Source organism: Biomphalaria glabrata, chromosome 4 (assembly GCF_947242115.1).
Source record: "Biomphalaria glabrata chromosome 4, xgBioGlab47.1, whole genome shotgun sequence".
NCBI classification, from domain to species: Eukaryota; Metazoa; Mollusca; class Gastropoda; family Planorbidae; genus Biomphalaria; species Biomphalaria glabrata.
The window spans coordinates 19,299,576-19,323,118 of record NC_074714.1 but is presented as its reverse complement, the minus strand read 5'-3'; the positions used below and the strand labels follow the sequence as shown (position 1 = coordinate 19,323,118).

The 23,543-nt window shown below is 33.2% G+C and overlaps 1 protein-coding gene across 1 annotated transcript; it reads right to left on the bottom strand.

The window, feature by feature from the left end:
* Positions 1-9,639: 9,639 nt before the first annotated feature.
* On the bottom strand, positions 9,640-11,064 carry LOC129925920 (mucin-2-like). The gene has a single exon (XM_056027508.1). It carries the CDS (start codon positions 11,062-11,064, stop codon positions 9,640-9,642), a length of 1,425 nt encoding a protein of 474 aa, XP_055883483.1.
* Positions 11,065-23,543: the final 12,479 nt, after the last annotated feature.

Below are 23,543 nucleotides of genomic sequence, written 5' to 3'. Positions count from 1 at the left end.
AAGCAACAACATCACTTTAAAGTCTAATACTAATCTAAAGCATTCTCGTAAATTTCTTTATACATATTAAACAATAAACAAGAAACTTAAGGCCTTTACTTTATTTTTTATAGAGATCGATGTTAGTGTGAATATATTCGGATATAAAAGAACTAACAACCACTTTCCTAGTTCCTCTTTAAAACCTTTGGTCTATATTGCAAATAATGTAAAGGTCATCTGTTTCAGTGGCCTACGGTTAACGAGGGTGTCATGTGACCAGCACAACGACCAACCGCCTTTACTTTTCAACTTATGTCATGTACCCATTAGAGCTGGGTGGGCTCAATCTAAAATTCCCGAAATTCAAAATCCCAGTTTTCATTGAGATCCGATCCCAGTACTCCAGGTTCGGAAGCCAAGCGCTTAAGCACTTAGCCACTTCGCCCCTGTAACCTTGTGAGATGGGCAGTTGAATAATGGAGGATTAAGAGTTGTATTTGTAAAATGAAGTTTAAATGTCTGAGAAAATGGCGAGGAGTGAAACTGAGTTATAAACAATATGTTCGTTGATGGAGGATCACCATGGACATGTATAAGTTAACGTATATGGTAGCAGGAATTAGTTCACATTTAGAGATTTCCCCATTCTAAGTGTTGTACTTTATTCGTTTAGTAACAGCGATTATCAGATACTCTAATGATCATCTAATAAACTTTTCATATGCCTGCCTATATATTACTACGTCGATACATTATTAAACTTTACACAATGCTCTTGAGGACAGGTATAATTGGATGCTTATCATGTGGTATATAATTGGTGGGCCGGAATGTATAGAAATGCCCGGGCCGACTTTGATACCCAGTCCGCCCCTGACCACATCTGTCGTGCACGATTTCTTTCTCTTATTTGATACCAAACAAAATAATTACTTACCAATAGTTAATTATCTAGTTGGTTATTTTTTAAAATTAAATCTTGATTTGCCAGTTACTAGAAATAATTGTGCAAAGTTTCAACTTGTTACGAGATTTTACCAGATAAACAGAGTGAGTTAATGTAGGACTTACAGTCTATAAAAGTGATTGGACTTTAGATATGTGGGCATTTATAAGACTGGATATCATACGTCCTTGCTGATTATGATTTTTAGGAAATCCTGTCTTATCTTATAAAATACAGACGTTACTTTAAAAAAGAAGAAGATTACGTCCTATGTGTCATGCATGTTAACCAATGACTTCAATTCTGCCAAGTCACTGGTTTTCTGACGGCTCAGGCAACCCATTCCATGCTTCAATAGCACTAGGGAAGGAGGAGCATAGGTACAAACTGTCTGGGGCCCCTCAACTAAAGTTAACATTAGCACAATTACTAAATGATTAGTTATTCTATATATTTGGGTTAGGGTTAGGTTATATATATATATATATATATATATATATATATATATATATATATATATATATATATATATATATATATATAATATATATGCCAAAATTAGTGGCAAGCTGATCAAGCTATGTGCGGAGCAAATTTCTTCTATCTTCTGTCATATCTTTAACCAGTCATTGCAAACGTGCGTAATTCCAAACATCTGGAAAACTTCAGAAATCATACCAGTGCCTAAGAAACCAAAAATCCTATACTCTTAAGCGAGCAATTCTTGTATGTATGTATGTATGTATGTATATATATTTATATTTATATATATATATAAATTTTATTTCGAAAACGGCTCTAACGTTTTTCTTTAAAATTTCACGGTATGTGCATAATAGTGAGAAAAAAATTCTCATCTCATTGGCCACATCGGGAAAACTCGAGATCGACCGTTATATCGGTTTGAAAATGGCTCATTATCGAAAAATTAATTTTGGCTAGAATGTTTTATGAATGAAAATTTTCCATGACGTAAACGGGAAAAACGCTGCTTACGTCACTAAGCTTACAGCAGTATACTAAAATATTTCTTTGCAAACAAGATCGAGTTCTAAAGGATCAATAGACCTAATTAAACATTTGCGCACCATCTTACTGTAGATTGATTTATTATAGAACTATGAAAGAAAAGTAATGAAATTAAATGTGCCGATATATGATTAGTTATTGTGTTTTAAGTGCTTAATAAGTTGTTTACTCTTTAATTGTGTAGAGCGGTGTAGATACCTTTTACTTTGTTGTTTATTTTGCTGGTGACCTCCAGCTGTCTCGTTCTGAGGTTGCATGCAACCATATGCTCTCTTCTATGTCAGCTAAGTCAAGTTTGCGCCATAAGCTGGTCTTTTAAGCGTTTCGGTGTTACGTAGACCACTTTTTAGCTCACCAAAAAAGACTGCCTTTGGCATGCGTTCGTCTGAGATTCGTCTCCCATACAGGATACTGCTCTGTCCAGCGTAACTGTCGGACTTAAAGAATTCGGATACACATTTGAGACCAAAAGAAAATTTGCTGCCGAGGACAAACGCAGACGCTAAAAGAAAATCTTAATCGAGCACCGCGGACAACGGTTATGCTTGCCTTGGAAGTGGCAAGATATGTAGGTCACAGCTGCAATCCTCATTAATTTTCGGACTCTAAGACAAGCCTTATTATTATTATTATTTTGCTGGTGAATTATTACCATGTGCTCATGCTTCGGTGTCTACCTCTCCTGTACCAAAACAAAGGAAAGGGTCATAACACAGCTTCTCTACGCCTTACTTGCTCACACTAAACATGATATCCATCTAGCGGTCAACGAGTTTGCGTACGCTGCAGTCTCTTTTGATTTAACTATAAACCTCGGTAAAAAGCTTGGAGTTAGGGCGTGTTGACGGAAGGCCCAAGAGAGATCTGAATGGAGGGATGTGTAAAAGCAGGCCATATCCCTCCACGGGCTGTAGCACCACTGGGATGGAAGGATGGCAAAAGCCGGTATGAACTTCTTATAGTCAGGCTGGGCAGGGCACGTATCCCGTATGGGTAACGAGCATATTGTTCGGCGCAACTGAGGTGCCCCACGGAAACGTTTCTTTAGAAAACTAATGCGATGATTTAAGTCTAATAAGAAAAAATGCGCCATTTTACTTTGTCACTAAGTGCATGTTTTACCCTATAACGTAGAAAAGTTACACTGCAATGACTTTCTTTCAAGCCATTAATAGTAAGCCTACAATTGTTTTACGCAAAAGATGGATTGTAAAACTATAAGACGGACGTGAGCTGTAGTTTGTCTAGGCTGTAGGAGGACTTAAAAGACTTTAAATTTAATCGACATGTACAATTAGGCCTACAATTAGAACTAACAGAACACTAAAACAACTCTTCAGATTAGTAGTCTTTATCCGATCGTTCATTTTCGTAATTACAAGAATATTCCCAAAATGACTTCGGGTATGACTTCCTTAACAAATTATTCATCCGAGCGAGGCTCGGTCACCTGATATTAGATTGCTTAAATGATTTCCGCCCAGTAGCACTAACACCTATTGTTATGAAATGTTTTGAAAAATATATCCTTAAACAACTTGTAGCAAAAGTCAATAACAGCCTAGACCCTCACCAATTTGCATACAAAGCAGCTAGAGGAACTGAGGATGCCTTTCTATTGCTTTTGGACCAGCTTTATAAGCATCTCGATATACCTAAAACATATGCACGAGTCCTCTTCGTAGATTTCTCCTCGGCTTTCAATACCATACAGCCACATCTAATGATAAACAAACTGAGTAACTTAAATGTAAGCCCTTACTTGCAAGCATGGGTTCTAAACTTTTTAACCCAACGGCCCCAGTATGTTAAAGTCAACAACACCAAATCGTCAACTCGAGTACTATGTACGGGTGCTCCACAAGGTTGTGTACTTTCTCCTGTACTATACACTCTTTACACTAATGACATAAGAAGCATCTATGACTCAGTTAAACTCATTAAATTCGCTGATGATACTGCCATAGTCGGTCTTATTTCAGGAGACGAAACTCAGTATCGAAGCTCGATAGAAGAGTTTACAAACTGGTGCATCGACAACTTTCTAGAACTGAATGTAACAAAAACTAAAGAACTTATAATAGATTTTAGAAAGGAAAAACAAACTATACGTGAACTGCAAATAAACACTACATCTATAGAACAAGTAAAGGCATATAAATATCTAGGCGTTATCATCAACAACAAGCTTTCATGGGAAGACCACCTTGGAACTCTGACAAAGAAAACAGCCCAGCGACTCTTTTTTCTATACAAACTCAACAGTTTTAAATTAAACAAGAAGATCCTTGAGACATTTTACGGCGCGACTGTACAAAATCTGCTAACATACGGAATAAGTTGTTGGCAAGGCAACGCCTCATCTAAACTGTTGCAACGTCTAGAAAACATCATTAAAAAAGCATCAAAAATTACACTCACAACATTACCACATTTAAAGGAACTTTTTGAACAAACGTGCCTAAGAAAAATCGAAAAAATCTTGGAAGACAACGGCCACCCGCTCCATCAGAACTACGCCAGGTCGTCGCGAAGTGGGCGACTGCTGTCAATCAAAACAAGAACGGAGCGGTACAAAAACTCGTTCGTACCTCACTCGGTCAGACTCTATCACCGCCACTCATTGATCAGGGAACATGAAATGCACCAAGATACCTGTGTGTAGTCGCTGAATGAACTCTTTATGTTGTCTGCTTAAGGATCAATAAAGCAGTCTTAGTCTTAGTCTTAGTCTTATATATATATATATATCTTTAAAGTAGCCTTCTTAGTAGGAAGGCGTTTTGTGTGATATGTCTGTCCGTCTTTCACGTTTAGATAAAAAAAAAGTAGAAAAGCTATTGAAAATATAATGCCCCCATTTTGGCACGAGAATTAAATGTAATCTAGGTCAGAAGTCTTCCTCTCCTGAGTTACATTACAATTACATTTTCTTTCCAAAGGGTCGAGTTATCTCATTATCGATACTAGTTTGTTTTAAAAATAAAAACAACTACACGTGATTCTTTGAAATTGATCTTTTTGATTTAAATTGCGTTATATTAAATTATTTTACTAGAATGAATCCCAAAATACCCAACTCAGTGAAGACATATTTTTAGAGCGCTCCTGAGTCCAGCCAACTCTAAAGGATACCTGACTTTAGTTACAGAAAGTAATGGGGATTGGTCGTTGTGCTGGCCACATGACAACTTGCTCATAAACCGCTTGCCAAACAAACGTCTGAATGGAACTTAACATTAATAGTGCGCTCTAAAGACTAAGACTAAGACTGCTTTAGTGATCCTTATTATAAATTGGTTGTGGTTACAAGGACTCTTTTCTCATAGAAAGATAACACAACAGAAACATTCACATAAATACAACAGACACAACATAAAGAGCTCATTCAGACTACACATTGGCATCTTGGTCCTTTTCATGTTTCCTGATCAACGAGTGGCGTTGATAAAGTCTGACCGAGTGAGTTACGAACGAGTTTTTGTACCGCTCTATTTCAGGAGAATCGTGTAAAGTCTTGGTTAGTGTAAACAAGTAATAGAAAAAACAAAAGTCTAACTTGTATTCTAATATTCATACATTCATTTTTTAAAGTGACGGACATCAAAGGTGTCAAGCTGAACACCGTCGAATGGACTCTTCTAAGCTGCGATATTTAGCGAGGGCGACGTGAGTGATCAATGCAGGAGAATGTATTTGCCAGCTAGAATATATGACAATATTTCTAAATGGGGCCCGTTCCATCTATTCGTATAATAAACTTTTTTTTTTCTTGTGTACTTTTCTAACTTTTAGAAAAAGGGGATTATAATAATTTGAAATTTCTCAGTATTGGACGTCTATACATCTTGAAAATTACGAATCCTCCATTATGCACATTATGCAGGACTTGGCATCAAATTGTACAGAATAAAAAAAGAGAGACTCTTGTCTTTATTCTTAAACTAGATCTATGTTGAATATAAAGGTACAGGGCGGTAGTCAGGACGCAGAGGTTGTAACCTAGGGAGTGGCTCTTACAGTTTCTTTCTTTCTTTAGTCGGTCGACGATAAGAAAATCTCGATGTAGTTTGTGATCATGCAACCGAGTTATCTTCGTCACGTGACTATTATGTCGGTGACTAGTGGTCATTGTTAGTGTCAAGTCAACAATACCGAATCATAGAGACTTACCGACACGGTCACTTCACAAAAGCCAATATTTTTCTTAAAGCTGCGGAAGTCCACTTAGAGATTTTTAATAGATAAATCATGTTACGAGTTGATTCACAAACTTGTTAATACTGGGTCTTCCTGCAGTAGAATCTAACAATATAACATAATGAAAAAAATGTTGGGAGTGGGGATGTGTAGTATTGGATAATGTTATTTATTATGCAAACTTGTGAAACAATAATTTTTCTTTTGGGATTGGGGAGCGGGATAACTTATTTAATTACTTAATTTTTATTATTATAGCACCAAATGAATAAACATTCATTTTCTTACTTGAATCAAGATACTTAAAACGAAAATGTAAGTGATTGGAGTCCCAATAACAATGTTCATTGAAAAATGTTCGATGTGGATGGTCAGTAGCCGTTGGCCTAACTCCTTCTGACAGTTGACCAAAAACTTCTTATGGAGGATTTATGCCTCGAAGCTGACAGCGACGTCTGTTGTCATTATCCCCTCGGCTGTTACAACAATTAGGTATATTGTTATTGTTGTTAACTTTTACAGTCATTTAAACTTCTATCCCAGAGGCTTAGGTTGTGTTCGTTTTCCACTTTCAGCTTGAAATTCACACAATTGTGCACTGGGATGTCATTGATAATTGCAGGGTTTTTTATTTTTGGTCAACAAAAGTAAGTCTAGACAGTTAAAATAAATATATCCCAGTATAATAACTACTTTGTTTAATTTACTTTAAAAAAAAAGGCTACACGGATTACGTAGAAAATTACTTTCATGTTATATAGTCTTTAAATATTTTTTAAACTAAACTTTCTATTTTTAAAAGCAACAAATAAGTCTCAGTTTAAAGGATGCTGTCATTTCAGTGACTTTGGTAAAACGGTAAAATGCTTCATTAGTCCGATATTTATCAAAATATTGAAACTTTAAATTTCTTTTATTGTTTTCCCATGATGTTTTGAGAGTGTCTAACCAGTTGTTATTTTTACCCGCCTCAGAACGCAATGACCCCTGCCATAGCTGTCGAAAACTACCACCTCTCAAAGAATAGCCACCTAAACTACGTTCAACTTGACACCTTTGATGTCCGCCGCTTTTCAAAATAAATATGTTTCGTTATTAAAACACAAGCTCGACTTTATTTCTTCTATTACAAATAGTTGACACTCACTCCGTCTTTAAACAATGGTTCAGTTTTACTGTGATGTCATAGGAATGTTTTATCAGTGGTTGTTGTTTTAAACCACCCCCTGTGCGCATTGATTACTCACACCCACCTCGCTAAATATCACCGCTTAGAAGATTCCATTGGACGGTGTCCAGCTTGACACCTTTGATGTCCGCCGCTTTAAAAAATGAATGTATTCTGATAATAGAACAAAAGTTAGACTTTGTCTTTTCTATTACAAGTTGACACTAACCAAGTCTTTACACGATGTTCCAGTTCAATGTTGACAAAATAAAAAACAAAGTTCTAGTGTTCTATCTTATCTAATACATTACAGTGTTGTCATGGGAAATATATTTACAGATTTATTTTTCAAAATTATAAAAGGTTTTAGAATCGATGATTTGTTTATTGTATTTGAAAGTATAAAAATGGTCAATAGTTTAAAAGTCCATTGAATGTAGCACCAAAATTAAGTTATAAAGAAGGCCAGTAGTTATAGTTATAATATTAATTTATTATATTTACTATAACTTATTTTATATATATGTTGATTCGAAGTTGCTGAGTGGTAAAGCGCTTGGCTTTCAAACCGAGGGTTCCTGGTTCGAAACCATGTAAAGACAAGGATTTTTCTTTTCAGGATCTTTGGCGCCTCTGAGTCCACCCAGCCCTAAAGGGTACTTCACATTAGTTGGGGAAAAGTAAAGGTTGTTGGGCGTTGTGCTGGCCACATGACACCTTCGTTAACCTTAGACCACAAAAAAACAACAACAACAGATGACCTATATATATATATGTTAAGGGGTGCACCGGAAAGTAGACCTATAAATATAAGTTGTTTTATGTTTCATGTTAACTTTGGTTTCTCTTTTTTACATAGTCCACATTCCTGATTTAGACCTAGATTTAAAACAAAGCAACCAGTCAAAGAAGTGTCCGTTCATCGGTGTCCGACTTGACCTGCATCATTGTACCGTTGTTGATATAAGTCATCCCATGAACTACAATGCAGACATCTATAAACTGACTGTTGGTACAAGGTGAACTAAGTGCAACTTTTACTTCAGACAAACAAATGGGAGATAATTTTGTAGCGAAAGGACAAGTTATGCCAGATTTATTTTTGTTTGTACAACTTAAATAATTATAGAGAAATGCAAATTTAAAAAAATGTCTTCAATTTTAATAAATAAAATTAGATTATTAAAGAGATCTCCGATGTTTGACATTACAGAAGTATTTTTTTTTTAAAATCAAGACTTTTCTCATTTTACACCATATTAATATTTAAGTAGTCAAACTCTTTAATGGCAACATTTTCATTCAAACGGAAATGCCCATGCAATGAAAGGAAGGCAGACACATGTTTACATTTATTAAACTCCCATCTTATCTCATGTTATATAATTCAGACGTTATTTCAAAAAAAAAAAAAAAAAAGAATTACGTCCTACTAGTCATGCATATTAACCAATGACCAAAATTCTGCCAAGTCACTGGTTTTCTTGGCAAGCTCGTGCAACCCATTCCATGCTCTTATAGCACTAGGGAAAAAAAAGCATTTCTACAAATTTGTCCTAGCATATGAACGAGGAATGTGCCTTTATCTTTGTGTTTTTCTTAAAAAAACTAATTAGGTGTTTTTTTTGTATTTGAAGACTACAGTCTAGAGTCTAGTGGATAATGTATAATTGCTAATTTACTTTTTAGTCATCTTTCCTGTTGGCTTTCTAAATTGAGTAATTTTACTCTTGCATAATTTGGTTTGTTATACATTAAAGTATAATTATTATAAATGAAACCTTCAGAATCTATGCGTCGCCATATAAGGAAAAACTTCTAAAAAAGCTGAGAATCAAAGCAGGCTACTCTGAAACAGATCCGACCTTCCCAAGTGTTAGATGCTGCAGGCTTTTCAAAACCAAGTCTTCACAGCCAACTTTAAGCTCATAGGAAAGAAGATTCATCTTTGACCAGGAAGCATGATTTATTGAAGAAACACAATGTGTACTAATGTTAAAAATCCGGTGGTAGCTTGCTAACATTTCAAAGCTGTGGATTCAGAAGTCTCTGTCTTCAATGAATTTGGTATTGACAAAGTATGTAACTCAAGAAGAAAAATACAAAAGTCTAACACACACACAAATTACAAACAAGCACACACAAAAATTACAAACAAGCACACAGACAAAAAGTATAAATTGATTATATCTGTTTATTATAGATATATGTTTTGTTGAAGAAAAAAGAAGTTAAAAAATTGTAAAAATAAATTTCTTATGCTGCTAAAATAGATCAATTCAGTTTACAAAATAAAATGTTATTATTTCTGTCTTCAATAAACGTTCATGTTTCGTTTTGAATATGTTCTTTTCCTAGTTTTTCCTATATCTGGTGTTTTTCTATCTATATCTGGTGTTTTTCTATCTACATCTGGTGTTTTTCTATCTATATCTGGTGTTTTTCTATCTACATCTGGTGTTTTTCTATCTATATCTTGTGTTTTTCTATCTACATCTGGTGTTTTTCTATCTATATCTGGTGTTTTTCTATCTACATCTGGTGTTTTTCTATCTATATCTGGTGTTTTTCTATCTACATCTGGTGTTTTTCTATCTACATCTGGTGTTTTTCTATCTATATCTGGTGTTTTTCTATCTATATCTGGTGTTTTTAAATTAGCTTTTGGAGCTATTTTTCGTTTAGCAGTTGGTGTTTTGAAGTGAGAACTCGAAGTATCCAAGTGTGTTTCCTCTGTTGATCGGGGATACATGCCTGCTGGTGTTATCATGTCTGTTGTATACGGGACTAGATTTACCTCAGACTGTGTGGCTGTTGGAACTGCCATGCTGCTCAATGATGAAGACAGCAAGTATGTCGGTACAGGAGATGACATAAATGTAGCACCCAATGATGTCGCCTGAGGGGTTGGCACAAACGTGGAGGCTTGTGTTGTCATGATGGCAGTCAGAGGCGATGCATAAACGGCTTGCGATGGCGCTGAGAATTGTGGTGCCGATTGCACAGTGGTGTACGGTGCCAACGACAATGTCAAAGGAATGTTTTGTGGTGGTAACATTAAATTCGTGTATGGTGCTACATTTGAAGCTGAAGTCGTGCTATGTGTTGAACCCGACATTATTTGAGGTTTGGATGATGTTGTCCAGGGCGCAGTCGGGTCATTAGTTTGTGGTACAGCTGGTGCTGTTAGACGAGACGTCAATTGTTCTATGCTGTTTGATACCGTCTTGTTTGCTACTGTATTTGATGAAGATGTCATGCAGGTTGAAGCTCTAATCAACATTTGTGCAACTGACTTGCCTCGACGTACAACAGGTGGCAGTGTCATGTGATAAGCACAGAATTTTTTTATCGGTGTTACAGATGGAGAGTTGGCATTACTTGTCATGTGGTCTGTAGGTAACAAACGTTCTGTAGCTTTTATTGTGAGAAACTCTTGTGTTGCTGCTACAGACGTTTTTCTACTTTTTGCAATATTTTTAATATTTGCAAGAGCTGTTGTTTCTGAGTGACTTGAAACATTTGTCATAGCATTTAAAAATGGACTTGTTATCTGTGTCGTGTAAGCTGCTGCAGCTGTTGTGAGGTCTGGTATTAGCATGCCTGTATTTGTTGATGCCAGTTCTTGTATTAATGATGTACTCTCTGTTGCATCTGGTAAAACAATATCATTCAAAGACTGTGAAATACATGTTTCAGATTCTGAAGACGTTAATGGAGATTTTAAATTCTTTGTCATTGTAGTCGTTTTCCTTGTCTCTGCTAGATGAGATGAAATTAAAAAAAAATTATAACGACATGTAACATAATGTATATTAAACTTACTTGAGTTGTGGAAAAAGGGGGGGGGGTAATACAAACAAAATGTAAAGATGATATAGGGCTTAAGGACTACAATGTCTTATTGTTATTGTTGTGAGGCTTGACTGAATAATATTAAAATCTGAGAGGGCATTCTAGATTTAGTTTGAATCTCAAAATACACTTTATTTTTAATTCAGATTTGAGCTGAAATGTGTATACTAGGAAACCTTGTAGATGTAGACGTCATCTCAACACATATTAAACAAAGCTATTTGACTTAACCCACATACCATAGAGGACTCTATACTAATGAAATAGATATGATAAAAATAACATTGGTTTTATGTTTATTCATTATTCACACTGACCAGTGTACTAAACGATTAATCTTTTCCTTTATACTAATATTCTAGCTAGTCAAAAATACAGAAAAGAATGAACACACGATAGCCATGATGATGTGTATGTGTCCCACTTATTATAGATTTAGTGGCACCATATTGAATTAAGACTCTTTAAGAAATATTAGGATCATGGAAACTGTGGACTCAGCCCTATTGTTTAATTAGTTTCACTAAATGTTAGATTGCCTACACTCAAACTATCCACATGTATAAGTTGAAATAGGTATAGAATGACTGACTATATATAAATGAATAAGTCCATCTTATTGAGAATGGGGATATACACGTTCACAATCTGGGCAAATGTGATCACAAGAAAGAACTTATTTTATTTTGTGTACTTGACCAACTAGTAATGGTGAAACATTTTATGATTGATATATTACATATTTAAAATAATTTACTAAATGTGTTCAATAGAAAATATTTTACAAAAGTTGATCTATTTGAAAGGACACAACAGGCTCAAAACTATTCGTTAAGGCTTAAACTTATTCAAATAGAATAAATATTAAGCTAAATATTCAGTTTTACTAAGAAATTTATTTTGATTACAATAATTTTATAGTAATGTTAAATTGTCTTAAAAATTAAGAACCTGAGGTCTAAATAAGTTCTATGCGTTATCGCATGCCACATCTGTTTAATTTGCAGCAACAGTCTAGGTTTTATTTTGTAACTGTAGACATAACTTAAACTCCTAAAGACCATAACTTAAACTCCTAAAGACATTTGCTTGACAGTATCAATCTAAATTTATTCATAATCCTAATCCTAACTATACCTGTTATTGACATTTACTATACAGTAACATATTTTATTTCATAAACCTAACTATAACCAGAACTGTTATTGAGATTTACTTTACAGTAATATATTAAAATATGTTTCAGTAAAAGAAATAACAACCAACAATACATATAAGAAATAACGTACTTACCCGCACTAAGGTTAAGATGAACGGGGCACTTAGAAAAGAATGTAAAAAAATCCTCAGAGAATTAAGCAACAAAATTTGAAATCGTCAAAAAATATCCGCTAAGAATGCACTGAATCTAAGACTGATACAGTTTAGAAGATCAGGACAAGAATGACGCTGTCGGCCGGACAAGTGATCTTAAATAGTACATGCGACAAGCGAGGATACAGGCCACCACCTTGGTAGTTAGGTCACTCCCACAGTTGACCACTTGGGAGTAGCGAAACAATAAGGTAATGTGGCTACTGAGTAGTGGTGGCTCTCGTTAATTGGTTACTAGCTACGATAACAAAAGATTGACATAGCAAAAAAAAAAGAAGTTTATTTTAATGTTTGAAATTGCCTTCTCTAGTTTTATTTAACAGCTGGGGTGGGGAAATATACATATTTATCAACTCCCATCATTTAAAATTTTATACATATATATAAATGATGTATAGATCTAATATTTATTACGAATTTTACAGCACTAATAATAACGTGTTGAATCATCTTCTTCTTCTTCTTCCTCGTTCTCATTTTTATGTTGGAGCGTTCAGATGACTAGACCGATATATGAGATGAACTGCACAGTGGTTTCTATCAGTTTAAAGTGTCTCTCTTGTGTTAATTGTGTATTTCTGAATCATTTGTGACTTTGTTTACAAAGATGGCTCCTGTCACACCACCGAAAAGAAATTCTTACGTTGTCATGACGAGTCCAATATCGCTTCCAGAACAAATTTCTAAACGAACCAGAAAAGAACATTTTGACACAGCTTCCGAAAGACATTGCCTAGAGGTAATTTTTTTTTAAAACTCTCCTCGCAGTAAAATTTACCTGCTTCTAATAAGCAATATTGGGACTAAAAACATAGAGTAGAGTATGTTTTTAAAGTGATAACAACTCTAGTGCTATAGCTCTATTTAATAGACTAAATCTAGAAGAGTTTACATAGTTTGACTGAATACACATTCAATATCACAACTTGGATACATTTTCTAAAACTATTCAATCTAGTCAATAAAACTGTAGGCTACAACTGAAGCCATTTGTTTGTAATAGAACCTTATCTTTTGAAACATGAGGCCTAACAATGCAATTAAATCTATTTTATTTATTAGCTGTAAAGCTTAGCAAAACTAATAAGTAGATTATGCAATATAGTTCAACATTACAAAATAGTATGCGTCCGGCTTTCAAAGCTAGGATTGGACTTTACAGTCATCTTCGAGTCCATAGGAAATGAGAAAAGTGCTCATCTTCAACCACGAAAGAGGAGCTATATATAAGGGCTCATGCACGCAGTTATTAGTTACTGTTTTAAGCTTTTTTATTATTTGAAATTTCTACATTTACACACAAAATATTACACTGTTTACTTGATCTAAACATACAACTTCCTCTAGACAAACTTTTAAACAATTGAGTTATACAATTTCTCTAAAGTACACACATTTTTTAAACTATATGTAATGATACTTTCTTATGCCTTTTATTTATCTCTTTTAAATTTAATTTAAATTATCATTCCTTTAACATTTTTAATATTGAGAATTGTCTAATATTCCATACTTATTCTCATATAGCTGATAATTTTTTTAGCGCTTTAAATCATTTGTAATTTATCATTTCAAATCTTAATTTATGAGCCACTCTACCTATTTGTGACTCCATCTATACCTCAATATTATTAATTAAATATCATTCAGTAGAAGATATGAGATATTCTTTTAGTAAACCATTTCATTGCTAAACTTGCAGAATATACAACTACAAAACTATACAATTTTTTTCCTCCATAATACAATACTTACCGTCCCTTAATTTTTAAAATATATTTTAAATAAAAATTTGGTTAATGGGTATTGTTTCTTTTTATTTGTGTTTAAATAAGTAAAATGAGAACATGCGTTTATCTATCTATCTATCTATCTATCTATCTATCTATCTATCTATCTATCTATCTATCTATCTATCTATCTATCTATCTATCTATCTATCTATCTATCTATCTATCTATCTATCTATCTATCTATCTGTCTGTCTGTATGTCTGTCTGTCTGTCTGTCTGTCTGTCTATATATATCTATCTGTCATTCTGTCTGTCTGTCTGTCTGTCTGTCTGTCTGTCTGTCTGTCTATCTATCTATCTATCTATCTATCTATCTATCTATCTATCTATCTATCTATCTATCTATCTATCTATCTATCTATCTATCTATCTATCTATCTATCTATCTATCTGTCTGTCTGTCATTCCGTCATTCCTTCATTCTGTCTATCTATCTATCTATCTATCTATCTATCTATCTATCTATCTATCTATCTATCTATCTATCTATCTATCTATCTATCTATCTATCTATCTATCTATCTATCTATCTATCTATCTATCTATCTATCTATCTATCTATCTATCTATCTATCTATCTATCTATCTATCTATCTATCTAACTATCTATCTATCTATCTATCTATCTATCTATCTATCTATCTATCTATCTATCTATCTATCTATCTATCTATGTTATACTTTTTTTCTTCCATTTCTGTGCTCTTCTTGTGTTAAATGTAACTTTTGTTTTAATGTACTTCGATAACATGTTCCTAGAATAGTTTCATTACTGGAAATAGGCAATATAAAATGAAAAATTATATTAATGCATTATAAACTATTAATACAATTAATATTCTAAATAAACATTATATAAAAAGATCAACATTTTTATCGCAATGATTTTAATATCTAATACATTAAAAGTGTATACCTAAAACAGAGCAATATTTTATTTGAACAATAAGTATATTTGTCTTTACTTTCAGTTCATCTTCCTGTTATTAAGCATTCCTTTTTTTGTTGTATATTTGTTGAATACTTTAAAACTTAGACATAAATATTATTATTCTTTATTGATAAATACACAAAAATTAATGTTTATTTAAATTCTATTTCAATATTTATACTTCTCAATAGTGCCATTTATTCTTACATTTATTTTCCCTTTTAGATTTCATATGGTCACCACCAAGCAGATTGCAGTTCTTAAAAAACTTAAAGGACAACAACATATCAACAGTCAAGTTTCCAGAGGAATCTTTGGCCAGGATCATTTGATGTCCACACCAACATTAGATACATTTTATTTGTAATTTTTAATTTTTAAAACTAGTTCTAACACTACCTATGAACGGTAAGGTAATATTAATATATGGTCAGCATAATAGCCTATTTTGTGATTGCAATTTGCTCCTTAAAATTTATAAATACATTATTTGTTTCATACGTCTGTAGAAGTTTTAATTTTTAACATACCTTATAGTCTTTGAAATGCACGATTGTCCATTGCATAGAAAATATACTAAGCTTGATACATGTCTCGAGTAACAAAAATAGTTAAATTTCAAGCTTAAATGTCTGTGTATATATAAATATTGTGTTTTTATAAAACATTTATTGCCTTTTTATTACTTCAAAAGTTTGTATTATGTACTTTAACTTGTTATATTTTTTAACTTTACAGCTCAATGTTGGAAACACATGGGATGCTAAGAAGTCATTTGATGTCAACTTCTTATAGACAAGCACATTTCTCACAAGAGATGTCAATGCCATTTACACAGGCTTATTTTACACAAGAAATGTTAGTGACTCAAAGACATGGACAATTTTCACAAGAAATGTCAATACGACATGTAGAGTCAAATATTTTACACCAAGTAACAAATTCACAACAAATGTCTTTGTCTGTACAGGCACACTTTTCAGCACCGATATCAGGGCCACTTTTCCACAGGTCGTTGCCTTATTTGCAAGGAAATGTTGCACAACTGAAACCATTTCATCCTATCCAGAAAAACATTGCTCATCAGCTGCCAGTACCTAATGGGCAGCCTCACAAATCACAGCAAAAGTGTTTTGCTTCAGAACAGAAAACAACTCCTTCTGTAAAGAGGAGAAAATCTTCAAAACAGAAAACTGTTCTGCCTTCAAATAATAAAGATGAGTCAAAGCATCCTGTACAGACAAACATTTTACCTCAGCTGTCAGTACCTCATGTACAGCCACACTATTCACAGCAGTCGAGCTTTGCTTCAGAAAAGAAAAAGATTCTTTCTGTAAAGAGGAAAAAATCTTCAAAACAGATAACTGTTGAGCCATCAAATCATAAAGATGTTTCCCCTCAAACAGTCAAGCCATCGAAACATAAAGATGTTTCCCCTCAAACATTCGAGTCATCGAAACATAAAGATTTTTCCCCTCATCAGACTGTATGTGACATTGTTGACATTGTTTCGAAGAACATTCTCCAAGAAAGCTTTAACCAGAAAGAGTTCTCTATAAAGGCTCAAGAAGCTCAACAAGAACAAAAAGAAGCAAACATTTCACAAATGATATCAGAGCCTCTTGAAGATAGCGATCTAAATGAGGAAAGTTTACTCCTAGATCCCTCTCTTCTAGGATTTGGAAGTGAAGATTCTTCTCTAGACATTCCCCCTGAACTTGAAACATGGTGTCAAAACATGCTTCATGACTTCCTTAATGATCAGAAGGAATCATTCCATCAGCAGAATAAATGTGATCAAATTGAAGACCCTCATAATAGCTTATGCATTCCACAGACAGCAGAGTGCCAGTTGGTTAAAGGACCAATGAATGGAGACCTCAGAGTGTCACAGTCTGACTCACAACAGACTGATGTTCCAGAGTTTGACCAAAATTCTACTCTTTTTGACCCCGATGTGCCAAACTCTAATGGAAATAAACATGATAATGATAGTGTCTACTCTAGCACTTCTCCATCGATCAATTCAAATGAAGATATTGATTGGCAGGAACTGTATGATAAAATTATTTCTCTTAATTTAAAAAAAAAATTTTTAAATTTTTCCTCAAACGTAATGTATCGACCTCAATATTTCAGATCAATATAGCCAAAGTAAATGTATAAAACACAATGAATTATCTAAATTAATAAAATTAAAGACAAAACCGTTTTCCTCTAAATTATCGACCTTTGTGTATTTAATTGACTTGGCTAATACTTATTATAACACCATATGCGATAGTATTTCTTTTAATCCATTTACATCTACAAATTGCATAATGTCATTTAAGTTTAACCCCAAAAAAATATTTAAAAAAGCAATGGTACTTATTGAATTTTATGTAAAAAACTATTAGAATTAAAACAGTGCTTTTTTTTTTTTGTTTGAAATTACTTACTTTATAATTGCTTAATAAATGTTTTATTGAGATAAATATTAGGAAATACCGTTATATAAGGAAATTAGTTTATAGATACAATTAGGACTTTCAATTTCGTTCTTACAGGTTATCTTAAAACATAAAGTTCAGAAATACTTAATGTCTAATGTTAATTGTCTAAAGTTTTAATATATCTAGTTTTATGTTATTGTCTTTTATTATTTTTGTATTGTTTGTAACTGTGAAAATGAAACCAAAGTTTTATGAATGTTTACAAGACAATGTGATGTAGAATTTTTTTATACGATAAAAAGTGTACAATAGAAACATACTTACAATTTGATTTGTTTTTACATTTGTCTCTATAACTCTACTACAAATGTTTATTAATGTTAGACTATATATTGTCAATGTGTTATGCTTTTTTATCTGGATGCTTTTAATGTAATAAATTATTCTATATTGAAAAATAAAACTTATCTTGTTATTCTAAAAAAAATTGTTGACTTTTTTATGTGGGTATGAGTGTTTTTGTTTGTCTATATCAAACTAATTCTTAGCACTGCAACTTAGCAGTAGATGAATAATACCATAATTCATTTTTTTTTTGTTGCAAACATCAATTGTTGAAAGGGATACACTAGAAAGAATAAGACATTTATTCATATCATTTAATAACCATTAAAATTAAAACAAAAATATAAATGTAAAGACAAATGCAAAAAAATCAAGGGGAACACTATAATAAGGTTGGTTTTATTAAAATTGTAATAACATTTTTTTACATTTTCAAAATTTTAGCTAAAAATATGCAAATTGTTCAAAATTCTTGTTATGATACAATTAATAACAGCGAAAATATACTATTTTAAAGAAAGAAAAAAATATATATTAAAGAATATTTTCAAAACTTATTTTTTCGTTCAATAAACTAAAACATTTAATTGCTAATGGAGTCGGGTCTGAACTTCTATTCTACCCAAGCAAATCTCTACACATAAAATGTAGAAAATCGAGTTTGAAGGCTTTTAAATTTACACATCCACAGTAAGGCCTATTTGTTTAAAACTTAATTAGATTTGTTTGCCATTTTAAATATCGTGATTTTTTTTTGTCATAGAATACTTGAATTAGAATGTACCTGTATTATTTTTTAAGTTTAGTTCTTGGTTTGTAATTCTACGCAGATACTACAACTAAACTGAAATTAGTATATTAAATTATTATATAAGCCAGCTAAGGCAACTTTTGTAAATCCCATAAAACAGCATTGTAACAGTCCCCCAACGGATCCTAGGCCATATTAAAATAGAAGACGATGAAAAACGGACACTGCAGAATGAGACAACTCATGTTTCGGTAACTAACATTAGGGAATAGTGAGATTTCACGTTGTGGAACATCACAGGAGAATGCCGACCATATTATTTAAATTCTGCATACTCTATCAAGAGGCCTATCAAAATCCTGGCCCACAAAGCCCCCCAAACATTGCTAAAAAAAATAATAATAAAAAAAAGAGCTAACAGATTTTGGAAACCAATGCATTGGCACCAATTGCCCCCCCCCCGGGGCCCCAAAAAAAAAAAAGATTTAAAACAATATGAAGAACTGCCGAATCTGGAAACCACAACGCAGATATAGGACTATTTGTCTCAACCTTTCAACATAAAAATAAGAATTGAAAGAGAAAGAAAGAAAAAGTTGTCATTTCAGTGAGCTACAAGTTTTACTGCTTCCCCTCCCCCAGCCCATACTTATCCCACTACCTCTATTTCCTATCATCAAGGGGTTATGACACCTGTGATGTCCGCCGATGACACCGTCTTGTTGACTTAACTTGAACAATGAACTCAATTGACCGTCTCAGTGGATACGCAGTGGTAAAGCTGGCTATTGTTTCACTACAAAAGACGCCGCAGCTTAAATCAACAAACCTAAACGTTTTTAATGAGCGCGTACTTTATAATCTCATCAAACATGCGTACATAATTTTTTCCATTCTACTTTAATTGCAATTAGACTTGACTTTTGTAGTATTTCAAAAATAATTTTGTGCTAAATATATTTATAAAATTTAAGCTAGAAATAAAAAAAAAGGATCTAATACAAATAAAAATATGCAAAGAGAAATTTATTTTCTAGTACAAAATCTTAATTTTTGATTATTATTCTTATCTCTACCCAGTCTGGGTTCCGCGCAATCCGTTTCGTATAGTACCCCGCAATTGTTAGGGCCGGCCCTGAATATTGGCTTTTCTCCATTCGGTGCCGCTAAAGCTAACTTCTTCACGAATAACATATAAATACATAGTTTAAATTTGGATTAAAACATGTTTTAGGTGTGTTTGCATTTAATATGTAATTTTAATATTCAATACAAAAAGGGAGAGTGGTTTCAATGAAATCGCGTATATATTGTGCAGCTAGGAATATACTTTAAATATATTTTAATGATATGACTTCGCTACACACAAGGTGCGTAAGGTAAAAGTTAATTTGATTGTAATTTTGTACTTAGTAATCGGCAAAGACGAATTTCTTTTCTATTACAAAATCTGGATTTTCACTTATTATCCTTATTCCTACCCAGACTGGGTCCCGCGCAATCCGTTTCGCATAGGGCCCCGAAATTGTTAGTGCCGGCCCTGGATGTAAACCTGGCATAACTGGTGTCATATAATGATTATCTAATTCAGTGATGCCCTACATAATTCAACCTAAGGGTCAATTTAATTTACGACACTCGTATCGCGGGCCACATAACCGAAAAGGTACAAAAAAGAAATGAAATTGATCTAAAAAAAAGTTATTAGAAGCCTCTGGATCTAGTACTTACTACTTGCTGTAATTACATTAATTGATGGGACATTTGAAATATATCTTTTCTTTTTTTACGCGTCATAAAATGGCTTCATTTCTCTACTTAAAATGTGATCAAATTTATAGTTAGCTAGCCAACGACTCATTTTCTTGTCTCTTTTTTTGGTAAATATTCCCATCTATCCTACAATTTCTAGGCGTAGTTTAAAAATATTTTTTATTGCGGCTCAATCCAAGAATGCCGTCATATTTGTTTTATAATCCCGTTTATATGTTGTTTAAAAAAGAAACAGTCACATTTTCTTTACAAACCAATTATGTAGGCTTATTGCCATGTTCCAATAAAAAAACAAACAAATAAAGATCCGTTCATTTTCCCTGGTAGAAACTCTATTCTAAATGTCTCTTGTAGTTACTTCAACTCTCTTATTTTATAAACGTACAAATGTTAAAGATGGTGGTGCCAATCCATCAGAGGGCCCTAAAGTAGGTTAGATACATTTTTGTATCTACTCTTTGAACCGACGTTTCGGAATGGAACCTTGTCGCGGGCCAGACCAGGACCGCTGACCATATTTTGGGAATCTTTGATCTAATTGATCAAAATGTTTTATAAAAGGTTAATCTCTTATTCCAAGAAAAATCTCTTATTCTAAGAAAAATCTCTTATTCCAAGAAAAAAAAATCCTTTAGTTGTGTATTATAAGGTTGTGGGGCCGCTCAGCAGCTCACGCGATACAATGTAAAACTGTTGTTTTAAATTATGTTCCACTTGTATGCATATTAAATAGATTTTTTTTCTCTTTAAAAATAAAAGTAAACATTTTATTTTTGTAAACGTAATAGTTTATATGACAGAACTTACTAAAATTGGCAATATAATTGTAAAAAAAAATTATTGACAGAAAATCTAAAACCGTTGGCATAAATATGTTAAAGAATACGGTAAATAGTCATCTTCTTTACTTAATAGCCTCCAGTGTCCGTTACTATTAATAGTGGATAGTTGTAAAATAGTGTATTTTTATGAAAAAAAAATTTGATTGCACAGTTGATTTTAGAAAAGAAAAAAATAGCCATTGCATCAGAACTTTGAAAGTTCTAAAATATCGTGATGTCGGATTTTCAATATCTTTTACAGATTACGAGATCTAAACGAGACGGACGGGCGGACAGACAGATCACACAAAACTAATAGCGTCTATTTCCCTTTCAGTGGGAAAATTATGTTGCTTTTTTTCTGTGCTTGCCACATATTTTGTAGCATTGGGAGAGCTAATTGTGTACCTCAACAATATACCAGGAATATTTAAAAATCACTTACTTCTCTAGTAGAAAATAAAGGTATATGGGTTTACAGGTTTACAGGTTGGATGTTAACGGATGACCTTTTATCAGCTTAAGTATGACGAAAGCCACTCTAAAATGGCAGTTGGTGTGGTTAAGTGCTCACGTAGATACCATATTGCCAGTAGAGCATAAGTTCCAATCTTTCTTTGCCTTAATGTACAGTGTCTGATTTCCTTTAGCCCAAAACAATGTTTTTTTGTGTTTTTTTTTTCTTTTTAATTTTTATAACGAAATTAATCAAAAACAAATAAGAATATATTAGTAAAATGTTTCGCTGTTGCTCGGTCAGTTTAATCAAAAGGGACAAAATGTAACTTATGAACCCCTAAATAACACTGTGCTATACATTCGCGGGAATCCTATTTGTGGTTCAAAAGGCTGGATTTATGTCTATTTTTCTGAATGGAAAGAATTATTAACAGATGCTACAACATGACAAATGATATTCAAAAATGACATTCAATAATACAAGAAAAGTTTGATAAACAATTATTTTTTTCTTCTTCTTCCAATCCAATAAACTGATAATCGATTCTAATTTTTATAAATTATACAATGCTTGTGCATTAAACATTAAATATAAGCGTTAATTACTCTTTTATTTAGACTGACGAAATGGAGCCGGAGAATCGTTTCAAGAAGTTGTTAGTATCAACTAATTGTAAAATAAAGAATTTTTCTCACACACCCAACGGTTATCGAATGTATCGTTGGAGCAGCACAACGACCAACCGCCTTTGCTTTTCTAACGAAAAATGTTAGGTACCTAGTACTCGAACCCGAGACATTTTTAGTTGGGAAGTTAAGCACTTTACCACCCGGCCACCATGCTCCGATCGTAGTCTTAAATATAATTTAGTATCAGAATACAATCATTTTGAAAAAAAACAGTGGACATTAAAGGTGTCAAGGGACTCGTCTATGCGATATTTAGCGAGGGCGGCGTGAGTGATCAATGCTCACAGGGGCGGGTAAAAACAACAACCAGTGATAAGACACTCCTATGACATCACAGGAAAACTGGACAATTGTTTAAAGACGAAGTTAGTGTCAATATTTGTAATAGAAAAAAACAAAGTCTAGCTTGTGTTTTAATATCGGATTGTATTCGTTTCAAAAAGCGGCGGACATCAAAGGTGTCAAGCTGGACACCGCCCAGAGAGTGGTCCGAGAGTAGTCCATGCGTTTTGGGGCTGGTAAAACACGAATTGCTGATAAAACACTCCTATAATATGATAACTAAACAATATAAGAAAAGTTTCAATATTTAGAAACATGTCGGGCTATCGAAGTCTTCTACAGTTTTAACAAAGTGACTGCAAAGGCAGCCTATCTCTAGTAGAGACTTTGTAGCTTTTAACAAAATATACGTTTAGTTTTTAGGAATATTCAAAGACGTTTTGTATTGTCTACGCAATCCATGTCACCATTTAAAAAAAAAGATCATACGAACTAGTCACTATTTTGGGATACATTTATTTTAACGGACAAGATTTAAAGCGACCAGATTGACTTTTATTGACAAAAAAATAAAGATCATTAACATCACAGTGCAACATATACTGTCGATATTATACTGAAAGAGAAGAAAAATATGAAAATCGAAGCTTCAAGATTAAGCGACTATGAATGTTATCTTGAACATCAACCGAGGGGATAGCGTCAACTG

Coding starts and splice junctions, on each gene's coding strand:
- LOC129925920 (XM_056027508.1), bottom strand. CDS start 11,064: ATGACAAAGAATTTAAAATCTCCATTAACGTCTTCAGAATCTGAAACA.